The 14,076-nt window shown below is 36.3% G+C and overlaps 2 protein-coding genes across 2 annotated transcripts; one reads left to right on the top strand and one right to left on the bottom strand.

Annotated features, from left to right (window-relative positions):
- Nucleotides 1-7,515: 7,515 nt before the first annotated feature.
- Nucleotides 7,516-7,836, bottom strand: GLRG_11011 (uncharacterized protein; the record flags this gene model as incomplete). Its single annotated transcript, XM_008101732.1, has 2 exons — nt 7,516-7,629; nt 7,693-7,836. The coding sequence occupies 2 exons, from the start codon at nt 7,834-7,836 to the stop codon at nt 7,516-7,518; spliced, it is 258 nt and encodes an 85-aa protein (XP_008099923.1).
- Nucleotides 7,837-8,787: 951 nt separating this feature from the next.
- GLRG_11010 (uncharacterized protein) lies at nt 8,788-10,576 on the top strand (the record flags this gene model as incomplete). The annotated part of the gene is made up of 2 exons (XM_008101731.1): nt 8,788-8,964; nt 9,083-10,576. The coding sequence occupies 2 exons, from the start codon at nt 8,788-8,790 to the stop codon at nt 10,574-10,576; spliced, it is 1,671 nt and encodes a 556-aa protein (XP_008099922.1).
- Nucleotides 10,577-14,076: the final 3,500 nt, after the last annotated feature.

Genomic DNA, 14,076 nt, shown 5'->3' with positions numbered 1-14,076 from the left:
AGTAATATTATACTAGCCTAAAAAACTTATTATAATTAGGAAATATAGAAAGACTAATATAACTAAAAGAATAACGCCTAAATAGATCTATAAGATATATAGCGCTAAGGTATATAAATATTAAGGAATTATAAAAATATTTAAATAAATTAGATAATATTATAATAAAAGAGTTATATATAAAAAAGTAGCTTTAGTAATTAAGGACTATAAAATATATAAGAAAAGTAAAAATAGTCCTTATAAGCTATATAAGTAAATATAACTACTACTAGTACTACTAGAAGTATAGTACTTAATTTTTTTAGACTTTATTATTAAACTACTAAAGTTAAAAGAACCTCTTATAAAGATATACTATAATAGTGTTTTAGTTATTATTAACTAACTTATAAAGTACGCCTACTTTATACTATACCTAAAGTTAAGTATAGTAAAAGACCTAGTGTATATATTCTTAAAATATATTATTAGTAACTATAGTTTACTAAAGGAAACTATTTTTAATAAAGATAAGCTATTTACCTTAAAGTTTTAGAAATCCTTAATTTTATAACTTAGTATAAACTATAAACTATTTACTATATTCTACTTATAAACTAATAAATAAATAAAAAAAATTAATTAAATACTTAAATAGTATTTATAATATATATTAATTATAACTAAGATAATTAAGTACTATTATTACTTATAGCCTAATTTACTTATAATAGTGCTATTAAAGAAAGCACTTAGAACTTACTATTTTACTTAAACTATAGATTTTAGTTAACTACTTATAAAGAACCTTAAGAAAGCCTATAAGTATTATAAGCTATAGCTAATATTAATAAAATAAGAGAACTTTAAAGTAAAGTAGCCCTAGACTTAGAATTTATTAGGATATAAATAAAAAAATATACTAACACTTTAAGGATTAAAGGACTAACATTTAAAAAAGGGGATAGTATATACTTTTTATATAAAGATATTAAAATAAAGTAACTATATAATAAACTTAACTATAAAAAACTTAAACTATTTAAGATTCTTAAGAAGATCTTTAATATTAACTATAAACTTAACTTGCTTAATATAATAAAGATTTATTTAGTTTTTTATATTATATTACTAAAACTAGTACTATAAAAATTAAATACTAATAACTATATTATTATTAAACTATATAAACTAAAATATAAAGTTAAAAGAATTATTAAATAACGCTATAAAAATAAAAAGAATAATACTTAGTTAAATAAAAAGATTATAAATATAAAGATAATTTATAAGAACTAATTAAAAACCTTTAATATTCTTAAAACCTTTAAAAGTATACTAATGTTAAAACTTACTAAGTCTAAATTACTTTATATAGCACTTTAGTTAACTATACTAAAGGCACTATTAGACTATACTTTATAAATAACTATAGACTCCTCTAGAACCCCTATAGACTTATTAAGAAAAGTATTTAGGATACTTTAACTTTTTTTAAATATTATCTTTTTTACTTACTAAAGATAATCTAACTTTACTAAAGATTTATTTGTTTTAGCTTATACTTTTTATAGCGCTATAATACGCCTTTAAAGAAGCTATTTAGCCTCTTCTCTTTTATAATTTAGTTAATTAGACTTAGTTAAAAGATAATTTACTAATACTTATTAAAATAAGAAAGTTAATAAAAAAAAAAGCCTTATACTTATAAATAGTATTTATAGTTATATTATATAAATAACTATAATAAGTATACTTATAACACTTTAATCTTCTTATAAGTATCTTATAGTAATAACTTACTAACTAGTAAAAAGAATAAAGTATAATATTAAAACTAAACTCCTTTATTACTAAAGTAACTTTTAAGTAACGTTATATAGAAAAAGCTTTTTAATAATCCTTTTTACTAAATATTATATTAGTATTATAAAGAAATATATAATTAATAACTCCTTAACCTAGGAGATATAACCTACTTATATAGGTCTTAAGGGTAAGACTTTCTAGAGAGAAGACCTAATATTATAACCTAATAAGTTATAGGCTATATTACCTTACCTAATAAATAGATAGTAGGTAGTAGTAGTATTTATATAGATAAGAAATAAAGAATAAATAAATAACTTCTTAGAATAAAAGAACTATAGTATAAGTTATATAAAAATAAGAAAGTAATTATAAAATAAGGTAATTACTAGTAATTATAAAAGTAAGCGCTTACTAGTATTTACTAAGCGCTTACCTTATATAAGGATAATAATTACTTATAACTATTAGTTAAAGAAACTATTTAAAGAATAGTTAGGACTTATATATAGGATAGACTTAGACGTACCTAAGGACAGACTCCTATAGCTCTTTAGTAATTAACTTATAATATATTCTTTAAATACCTTTTAGTATCTAACCTTAGTAATTTAATTAACAAGAAGCTATATAAGCTGCCTTATAACCTAAAGCCTTAACTAATTACTAGGTAATTAATAAAGATAATAAAGAAGAGGAATACTGTTAACTAGGTACTAACCTCTACTTACTATTAGTAGAAACCTTACTGTTTAGAAACTAGCTATAACAGTAAGATATTCTTTTAAAATAGTTATTATAGCCTTTAAATAATATAGTAAGCTAAAAAAAGTATAGTAAGGAAATTAAAAATAAGTTATAATAATCTAAAGTATTAGGTTATATAGCTATTTTATCTTATTATATATTATCTTTATAAGTAAAGTCTATTTTAACTTTTAGGTATATAATAACCCTTTTTTACTTAACTAGGTAATTACTTTTATAAAATACTTAGATAATAAATAAAAAAGGCCTAAAGTAAGTAAAGTACTTTGATTTTTATATAAGAAGTTATATAAAAAGTACTTACTACCTTTTTATTCTTAATAGCTATAAAAGCTATTATCTTATTAGTTTTAAGCTATATTATAAGAAGTAAAAGATTATTATACTTTATATACTACTTTATTTATTATATAAGCTTTAGCCTTTTAATATTAAGTACTTTAGTTTCTTTAAATAAGTATATAATTAAGAAATTAAGGTCTTTATATAAGTATATATTATATATATTATAAAAAAGACTTCTTTTTAGCCTTTTAGAAAGTATATAATAAGGTAATAATTATAGTAAATATCTATGTAGACTTTAAAGTAGCTAGCCTTATTTTATATAATCCTAAATATATAGTTTTATAGCTAGGTATAAAGCTTTATTTTATACTACTACTATATTCTTTTACTAGCTTACTAGAACCTTAGGTCTTAAAGATATTAAACTAGCTAATTAAATTTACTTTATAATCTAATTTAATTATAACCTAAATTATATAATACTAAAATAGCTTCTTAATGTTAATTATTAGATATATATAGTAGCTAAGAAAAAGATAATAGTAGTAGTATATAAAAAAGCTTTAATATAAGTAAACTTAGCTAAGTATGAGGAGGTAAATAAGTGTCTAGGCTATTATTATTAAATAATTTGTTTTTTAAAAAAGTAAAATACTTCTAATTAAAAGGCTAAGGCTAAAATAAATATAATAAAGTAGTTATAAGTAAAAATAAGTTAAAGTAGTAATTATATAAAAAAGATAAAAACATATATATAATAATATAGTATTTATAAAAAGCCTAGTTATAATACTTATATATATTAGAAAGTTAAGTCTACCTTTAAAGAAGAGGATTCTAAATAGTTTAAATAAATTTAAGGTGTTATAGTTATTTCTCTTATATGTTATTATATAAGTAGTAAAAAGTGGCCTAGTTACTTGTATAGCCTAGTTACTTATAAACTATATTATATAACCTTTCTTATACTATAAACCTTCTTACCTTATTATAAAGCTAACACTTTACCTCTAATACTATTTTCTTAAGGGAATAAAAAAGATCTAGTAGACTACTCTTCTATAACTTTCTCTAAAGTCTAGCCTCTTTCCTCTTAACAAATAGACCTATAGAGAAGCAATAGAGAGGCGGCTAGAACAAGCAACAGCTGCAAGCAGGGCAACAGAGGGGTAATAGATAGGTAGCTAGACAAGTGGCTGCTGCTAGAGGGTTAGTAAAATAAGTAAGCTAAGCTAAACCGCTAGGTCAAGACCGCAGAGGTTCTCCTAGGCCAGGGGTCACAGGCCCTAGGGGCCTATTTAGTAATAGGGGGTTCAAGCAAGGCAAGGCAAGGCATGGTTTACAGAGGAGGAGCTGCTGGGCAGCTAGGGATAGGAAATAAATAGGGGACATAGTCCTGTAAACAGCACTACTCTTCCTTCTGTACAGCGGAGGTTTAACAAGGGTGACAGGGACTAGGTGACAAGAACTAGATAACGTTAATTAGGAATAGCTTCACTTGGCCAAGCCATGTGGATACGGCTTATACGGGGGGAAGGGACGTGTCATAGGCCTGGCGACTTGAATGCATAACTGTAGACAAGGTGCAAGGTCATGAGTACTAGGGGGCGACGGTCACGCTAAAAAGAGCATACGGTACAGCGATCGAGACCACGACACTGCTGGCCGCGGTTATGGCGACTGCCAGGATGGACCTGGCTATGTACCGTAGATAGAAATCTCTTGAGAGTTGTCCTGTCCTTGGAATAAGCTTCGCCCCAAAGTCAGTTTCGTTATTTTTCCGAGACTCGTGGGCTGATCTATGTTCGTCCAGTCATGTCCTTTCATTAGAAGTGCGGGGGGGGGGTCTAGTGGGCCTATATCAGTCAGCCCATAAGGGATAAATCCACTTTCCCACCTTTAATAGCAGGGATCAGATTCAAATGCTGTTACAGCACTATGCCTACCTTCTGTTAAGTGGCCCTATTACTAACTTCTTCACTCGGAACCAGCTGACTCTCTGACATCTTGTTGCTCTAGGTAGTGTCTTCGAAAGAGTTGGTGTTGTCTAAAGAGTCGGCGTCGTCAAAAGAGCCACTGTGTTGAGAGCTTCCAGAATCAACTAACGCTATTGATTGCTATGCTGGCCCCGGGTTAAAACATTGGCTGCTGGGCAGTAGAGGAGTGGCTGAGAAAGCTATAGTTAGTTAAGTTCTGTATGGTGAAGTTGGTGGGGAGTTCGTGAATGAGAGCGATAGAGAGGAGCGTGCAGTCCGCGTGCCAGAGAATAAAGGTCAGAAAGAAATTACTTACCTGCTAGCCGTCCATAGGTTCTACATTGCAACAACAGCTCATTGGCAATTCCAGCTCTGGCTGTATTTTGCTGCTGATTAACCATGCCTGGGCGGTTTTTTGAAGCGTCTCTGTGTCTGGGTAATGCCTTGGTCAGAGGAATAGGCAGGGTCTATGAGTCTGTGCTTGCGAGCCGTTACCGGGAGGCGATCTAGATCGTAGTGATTTCCAGATTGTAGACGCCTAGTTGCTGCGGCTGCTGATACAGGAACGGAAACCGATGCTCTGGCGCAAAATCAGTTAGCCTCTTGAGGATAGCCCTCCTTGCAGATGGATTGAACCCCCCAAATCATTAGCGGCTACATTGTATGGTGTGTGTAGCAAAAGAAACTCTCGCATGTCATGCTTAAGGAAGTGCTTCCATGGAAGGGAAGTCTAAAAGGTGTATTTTTTAAAGTCGCCAAGGAGATTTGCCATCGTTAGTCGAGATATTTGGTCGCATAAGGTAGAGGCAGCGTCAATGGTAGGTTAGTGGGATGATTTGCAGGCTCCTGCAATGGCGGAGGCGGAGGATGATTGGGGAGGAAGGGGCTCCTGGATTTTGGCATTCTGTTCTAGTAAGCATAAGGGAGCAAAAATGCAGGAGAGGCTGAATTGGAATGAGCCACTTACGTTAGACGCGTCGCTCACGTCAAAATGCCGCTGGTGATTGTTCAGACAGACGAGGGCGGGGATGGAGAGTGTTGTAGGTGGCAGTCGGAGAACTTTGGCAGGAGGACGCAGAAACAAACGAACGGAGTACCTATGGACGTAAGGACGAGACGCGCGCTGCCTGAGAATTGTTGACGTAAGCGATGCTCTCGGACGGCCGCAAATTCTTCTGGAAACGCTTAGAACCTCTTGGAACACAGGTAAATCTAGCACAAGGTAAGAGTGGGTTTTTGCCTGACTGCCGGCATCTCGCTCACGCCAGGATGCGTTACTGACGGCATCTTGGCCACGTCGTGGTGTGAGAGGATCGGTCACATGACAAGTGTTTTTGGCTAACTGACGGCATCTTGGTCACGCCAAGATGCGTGAGGGGAAGACAAAAAAAGACATACCGCCAATGCAATGCAACCAACTTCCATCTCCAGGTGTGCAAACAAACAACTCTGACTCTATTTATCTAACCAACCTAGTTAGTCCCGACAGCGACACTCAAAGCTCGTGAGTCATGCAAAACACGCGTGTCCAATTACAATGTGGATGAAGGCTGAATTTGGAAATACAGGCATGACTGGAGACGCCCCGCCTCTCAACCGTCCACAGTGCATGGGTGCAACACCCCACGTTTGACGTCTCCCCACGCCCCTCGATTGATTCAGGCCGGTTAGCTGTGTCCGTGCACGCGTGCTAAATCTCAACAAGAAAAGCAGCAAGCACTGGGGTACCTTCCACCTCATGGATGCAGCCCTTCCCTCGTGTTGCCCTGTCAATGGTTCCTCCCCTTGCAGACGTTCATTGGTCTACATGTACCTTGAAGTACAGTCTCCGAAGCCACCCCACCTGTTCGCGAGCTATCGTTGGCCATCAGGATTTTCCGGCAGACGCAAACCTATGTTGGCTTCGCCGGAATATCTCTCAACCCCACCATCGTCAAGTCACCAGTACTTCTTCCACCTCTTGCTGCTCCTGCTGCCGCATGCCATGCGTGCACAACACGGCAACAACCAATTCGCTTCAGTCGCTTGCTCACTTGCTTGCTTCCTTCCTTCTACATTTATCGGATTTCCCCTCCCATCCTCTTTTGCAGTGAGTGACGGATCTCCATTTTCTTCTTCTTCTTCTTCTTCTTCTTCTTCTACACCAATCTTCCAGGCTATTAACGTTGACCAAGACAATCCGTCCCATGCGGGAATCTCACGCAGCGCCTCTTTACCCTCTCTACTGCTCGCTTAATCGACATTTATACTCATATCGCCGCCATCAATGGCGCCGTTACTGCTTCTGCCACTCAACCTCTTGGAACACATTGCTCTGTCCCTTGTGTGTCCATCTCGACCTGCCCCTGGCAGTTCCCTTTCATCTGCCAGGCTCTGCGACGTTGCTGCACTAGCGGCCACTTCACGCGAGTGCTATGCATTTGCGAACCCCTTGCTGCATACTGCAGCTATCGCCTTTGATCTCGTTGCGTCTCAGCTGGTCCATCACCAAGAAGCCTTTCTCTATCGACACCCCTTTCGCCTTTATTGTGCTGTCAAAGCCTATAAAGACCCTTGGCTGAGCGTGTCGGCAGTTGGGTATAGCCTACCCCTAACCCCTAACCCCCCGCATCTTTTGTCTCTCTGTCTCCTGACTGTGTGCTAACCGTTTTCTCCTTCTAGTCAGCCATCCTACGACCGTGAGCCTCTACTACTATGGGCTGTCACCTCTGGACGTCTTGATCTTTTCCACCGCCTGCTCCGACACGTCCCTGAGTCCCTCGTCTCTTTCCTCCTGGGCGTTCGCCTCGCAGTCCGCTGGCCCTGTCTTGACCAACACCAGGCACACTTGCCGCCACCCCTTGCACCAGAGAGTCCGAGAGAAACTTACTTCGCTGCTCCACTCCATGCGGCTGCACGCGCAGGCCACGATAACTTGGTAGAGTACATTCTCGACCGCTGCGATGGTGTCAATATCGACGCAGAGGCCCAGCTTCTTTGCCTGTGTCCATCGCCCCGCATTACTGATCCGCATGAGTTCTGTGCCACTCCTCTACACGTGGCGCTTTCCCACGGCCATCACTCGACAGCCAAGATCCTAATGCTCCGCGGAGCCATCTGGGATCGCCCCTTTGAGTTCTCTCGGGGCGTCACAGGTCTTCACATCATGGCTGCGACTGGCGCTGCAGACCTTGCCAACTGGATTGCAGACTCGCCTAGGGCCGTACTTAGGAGGAATGGACCCCTGCATGACTGGCCTGATATTGACGGTTTCTACAGTCTGCATTACGCTTGTCTGTCACCAGGAGTATCTAATGAAGCTTGCAGCAGCCAGCCATTTAGCACAGACTCCTCACGCCTTGTGTCCTCCCTGGCTCGTCTTGGTGCCATTGTTAATACTAAAGACAAGAAACAAGCTGCACACCGGCTTGCAATGGAGACCTGTCGCCTTGGTTCTCTGGTTGAGCGCTGGTGGGTAGATCCCAATAGGAGCCAATCAGACTGGCTGTACTGTATTAAGTACTGGGAGAGGGACATGAAGGATTCCGAGTTTGCTCCCGACGAGCCAGCAGCTTTTGCCGCTGCTAAGGGTTTACACCTTATGTCGCATGCAATTCGCCACTTGGGCAATGAGCCAGGAGCAGGAGCTGTGTTTGCCTAGCTATCTTGATGATGTTAAATAGTCTGTAGCATGCATACATGTAGGAAAGGATGTCACTAGAAGACAATGTTAGTTACTATAGCATAAACTTAGTGATGTAAGCAATGCAGGATTATAGAGAGTAATATCTTCCTTTCTTCTACAAGACATAACAACCTACGACGGCGCGTCTGCCTATTTTTTTGTCACATCGTCCGCAACCTTCTTTTCTTCGTCTTGTTACGTTTTTCCTCCTAACCACCATCGCAGCCAACTCTTTTCTTCTTCTTTTTTCTCTTCTTATTCTTCTTTTAGGCATTTCTTACACCCGCTCCAACCATCACCATGTCTGCCAACAACAACAACAACAACCAGTGGCAGCAGCAGCAGCAACAGCAGCAGCAGCAGCAGCAACAGCAGCAGCAGCAGCAGCAACAGCAGCAGCAGCAGCAGCAACAGCAGCAACAGCAGCAGCAGCAGCCGCGACAGTTACGGCCCCGTGCCCCCCCTCCCCCCTCTCCGGTACGGTATTCCCTGTCGAGTCGCTTGCATAGTCTACAACTCTGGCGAGAGAGAGGCCTTGGGGGTAGCTAGGATATGGGGTGGATCCAACACGTTGCTGACATGTTGGTGTGAACAGAACTTCGTCCAGACATTCCCTTATACGGCCACACCTACGATTGGCTTGGTACGGCGCTATGTCAACCAGACTGTGGTCCCCGCCTACGGCATCAACCCTGTCTCGGCCTCGCGCGCCTCCGCCACTCTCCTCACCAACCTCGAAGGAGAGGCCCGGTTCCTGGGTCGCGAGCTGCGTGCTGCTGCTGTCGTTGACCCCGCCGACGTCCGTGCTGCTGCCGCCCTCCGCGACCTTGCCAACCTCTGGCCTAACGGTTACTGGTGCCCGCCCGCCTTCATTCCCCCGGGCAATCTCCCCGAATCCCTCCTAGTGGAGATGAAAAAGTTCTCCGATATCGTTGCCAGCGGCAGGGGCCCCCAGTGGCTCCCCCAGCTTTGGAATCCGGCTCCAGGCCCCCATCCTGTTGGAGTGCTCCGCGCTGCCATGCAAGGTAACGTCTACCTCACCCGTCAGGCCATTCGAAACGCCCGTGCCGACTACAGCCGCCCTCCTATCCCTCCCGCCCCTCCCCTCCCGCCCGCTCCCGCTCCAGTCGCGCCAATCCCCGCCTGGATCCGCGCCCAGTTTGACGCCACCCTCCGTGAGCGGCGCCAGGTGCTGGAGGCCATCGAGCAGCAGGCAGAGCACCAAGAAGAAGAAGGAGGAGGAGGAGGACCCCAAGGAGAAGAAGACCAAGAAAGAGTAGCAGCGCAAGAACTCGGAGCAGGACCAGGACAAGAAGAAGAAGAGGGAGATCAAGGTCGAGAAAGAACAGACCAGGACGAGGAGGGCTTTGGTGGCAACTGGGACAGCGACCTCCCGGATACTCCCGCCCGTCGCACCACGGGCCACCCAGAGACACCGTTACTGTCTGGCGGCCCCGACTTGAACCATCTAGCTCGTGTTTCAGGCCGCGTGTCCTCGGTTGGCTCTCTCAGGGGGCACCTAGACCCCTTTGCTAGCAACAACAACAGTGACAACGACGATGACGACTATGGCGGCCTCGACCGCGGCCACGATGGAGAGCGAGACTCCCTCCCAGCAAGCCAGTCCCACAACACGCCTGCCTACGACGACATCGACGAGCTAGACATGGACAACGAGGTCGACGACCTAGTCCCACCCGCCCCGCGCCCTGCCCCCGCCCCCGCCACCCGTTGCTCCCAGCCTTACCAGTCCGTGGACGAAGCCATCGCCGCCGTCTCCAACGGCGCCAGCTCCTCCACCTCCGCTCGCCTACGCCGCGCCGCCGACTTCTTCACACCGGCCCAGAGACGTGCCATTGCCCGAGAGTCGCGCCAGGCCACTAGGGCCATTATGGAAAGGTTTGCCGCCGCCGCCGCCAACGCCCAGGAGAGTGAGGACGATCCTTTCCAGAGTCTAAGCTCAAGCTCGGATGAGGGAATGGCGGGTGGCGTTCGGGGTGGCCGAGGAGGCCGTGGTGGTCGTGGCGGCCGTGGCCGTGGCCGTGGTCGTGGACGTGGTCGCGGACGTGGAGGTGTCAGTCGCGGCTGAAACGTGCTTTTGCTTACCTTTGTGTGTTTGCCTATGTTGTTGTCTTCTCCCCCTTTAGAGGTGAGAGTTGCTTTCCGTTGTTGCCATCTGCCTGCATAAAAAGAGCAGGACTTAGGCCCCCGTCATCTTCTTGTTCGAAACCACACCATCGCCAGACATTTCCACGTGATTCTCCCCCTGCTATAGCATACTCAATGCAGCGCCCAGCTGACCCGTACTAGTAACACGACTTTTAAAGACTACGTCTCTAGATATTAATATATATTATAATATACAAGCTATATTACTTTCTATGTAATAAACAGTATTATTATTATTAGTATCATAAAGAATTATAAGTATTAAGTAGTAGTACTATTAATCTAGCTATTAGTTATTTAAATGGATAATAATAAAGAAAAAAAGAAGAAGAGGTTACTACTATAGATTATTTATAATAATAAGAGTAAGCTGTTAAGGTAAATTATATAAGGTAGGTTATATAACTCTATTTTAGGTCTACTATTTACTAGTTAAATATATTAATACTAGTAACTCTTTAAAATAAAAGGAATTTACGTTTAATAGCCTAAATAGCTACTTAATAGCTAAAAAGCCTTAAAGCTAATAAAGATTTAAAGGCTTAAAGATATTTAATACTTTCTATTTATATAACCTATTATATAGCTTTGAAACCTAATATTTTTATAATAATTTAAACTATTTTATTTCTAACCAACTGTTATAACCTAATAAGTTATAGGCTATATTACCTTACTTAATAGGCAGATAGTAGGCAGTAGTAGTATTTATATAAATAAGAACTAAACAATAAATAAATAACTTCTTAAAATAAAGAAACTATAGTATAAGTTATATAATTATAAGCATAAGATAAAATAAAGAATAAGTTCTTATTTGTAAGTAAAATAAGCACTTAGTAGATACCTAAGTAAGTGCTAATTTAACCTTAAAGCTATTAGTTAAATAAAGTATTTAGGAAATAACTAGGACTTATATATAAGATAGACTAAAATATACTTAAGGATAGACTTCTATAGGTCTTTAGTATTTAACTTATAATATATTCTTTAAATACCTTTTAGTATTTAACCTTAGTAATTTAATTAATAAAAAGCTATATAAGCTACTTTATAATATTAACCTTATAATTAATTACTAGTTAATTAACAAAATAATAAGATTAATATTACTGTTTATTAAGTATTAACTTCTACTTACTATTAATAAAAACCTTACTATTTAAAAACTAGTTCTAATACTTTAATTACTTTTATTAAGTAAGTTAACCTTAATACTTACTTCATAGTATTTTATAATATTTATACTTAAGATAATTTTAACTTCTTTTTAGCTTAAGAGAAACGTAGCTAATTAGCTATAAGGAGCCTAAATAAGAAAATAGAAAATATTAAGAAATCTAATAATAAGGTAGACTTTACTTTAGGTATATTATTATAAGGAATAAAGTAGCCTTATATAGTAAATTACTATATAACACTACTTCTAGTATAATATTACTTTTAAATTTAGAAATAAGGTAGTATTTAGCTATAAGGTATAGTCTAATACTATCTAGAAATAATACACTACTTTTAATTATATAAATTACCCTTATAGTAAGACTACTTTATAATAGTTATAAACCTAGCTTTAACTTAAAGTATAACCCTTACTATTATAAAGTAGCCTTACTTTAGATTTACTTTTCTTAACTTACTATCTTTCTTTAATATTTATAATAAAGTTATTATATTATTAGATATACTTATTAGTCTTATAACTACTTATAAGCTATATAGATTATTATTAATCTATAAAATCTAGTTCTTATAGTATATAAAGCTTTACTTTTTATTAATAACTTATAATATTTAGTAATTTATTAGTTTAAATAACTAAGAGAAGCTGCTTAAGTATTTAGGTAATCTAAGCTATATAAAGTACTTTTATAAAAACAATATTAAGTAATATAAGATCTACTGTACTACTTTTTATTTATAAGAGTAGTTAGTAACTAAGTAAAAGTCTAATACTAAAAAGATAAAGAAGCTAATTAATTTTATAAAAATAAATAAAGCTATAAGAAATAAATAGCTTATATTTATAAAGAATATATTATAATAAAAGCTTTAGATCTATAAGTAATATAAGGCTAATAATTCTATTTCTTTATAAGTCTAAATAATAGTAATAAGTAGTTTTATAAATAGAATTTAATAGTAACTTTTAAATAATAAGATTAAGCGTCACTTTTAAAGTAATAATTAAGGTATTTAAAAAGTAATATACCTTATAGTAAGATAATATAACTATTTTTACTTATAAGTAATATAATAACTTCTTTTTAAAGGCCTTATTTACTAGTAATTTAGTACTATAGTTATTTAAATTATACCTTTTACTTACAAATAGTAAATTATTTAATATTCTTAAGATTTAAAGTATACTTATAATTAAAACTTTTCTTTAGGCTATTAAGTAATAAGTTATATTATTATAAGTATTAATAGAAATAAGCTCTTAAAACTAAAGTAAGTAGATCTTTAAGCTAAGATTAAAAAGAAGAGTTAGAAATAACTAAATAATATAGTAGTAAGGAAATACCTCTATATAACCTTTATTATAGTTATAATTAATCCTAACTTATTACTACTTACTATTTTAGTTCTTAATATATTATTACTAAAGGTATTTTCTATACTACTTTATAAGTATTACTATTTGAGTAAAAGTAGTATATATAATAACTATAAAACTATTTATATTATAAAGAATAAATTACTTTTTAAGCTAGAATTACTTTAACTTAATATATATAATTGCTATATTAAATCTAGTACTACTTTATACTTTATAAAGAGGTATAGTAAGTATACTATAAAGAGCTTACTTAATAAAGCTAAAGGACTAAATATAATAAACTTTATCTTTAAGAATATTACTTATATCTCTAGCTTTAATATTAATTCTACTTTAAAGTTACTAATTAAGAAAATAGGTATATAGTATTTAAGTTTTAATTATACTTTTTATTTTAGATTAATAAGGAATAGCGTTATAATAAAGAAGCTTATTATTAAGAGTAATATTATTTTCTTTAAATAGAAGCTCTTTACTGTCTATTTGCCTTATTATTATATAAAGTTATTTCTTATAGCCTTATAAGTCTTATTAACACCTAAATATTTACTATAACGTTTTATAAATTATAATATATGCTAATAGATTATAGTAATAACGCCTATTTATAGTATTTATATATAAGGTACCTTAGACCTAAAGCCTTTATAATGCTCTTATCTAATACTTAAGAGGTAAAGATTAAAGGTCTAAGTTATATTGAATATAAGTACTATATTATTACCTATATAAGCTAATTTATCTTAAGGTATATATCTAAGAATTACTTAATAATGCCTTACTATTATATATTATCAAACCTCTTTAATCTCTTAATAGGATTTAATTACTTTAAATAGCTTATTACTATTAGAGCA

This window comes from Colletotrichum graminicola, assembly GCF_000149035.1.
Source record: "Colletotrichum graminicola M1.001 genomic scaffold supercont1.73, whole genome shotgun sequence".
Classification (NCBI taxonomy): domain Eukaryota; kingdom Fungi; phylum Ascomycota; class Sordariomycetes; order Glomerellales; family Glomerellaceae; genus Colletotrichum; species Colletotrichum graminicola.
The sequence above is the reverse complement of the archived record's forward strand: the minus strand, read 5'-3'. Positions and strand labels throughout refer to the sequence as shown.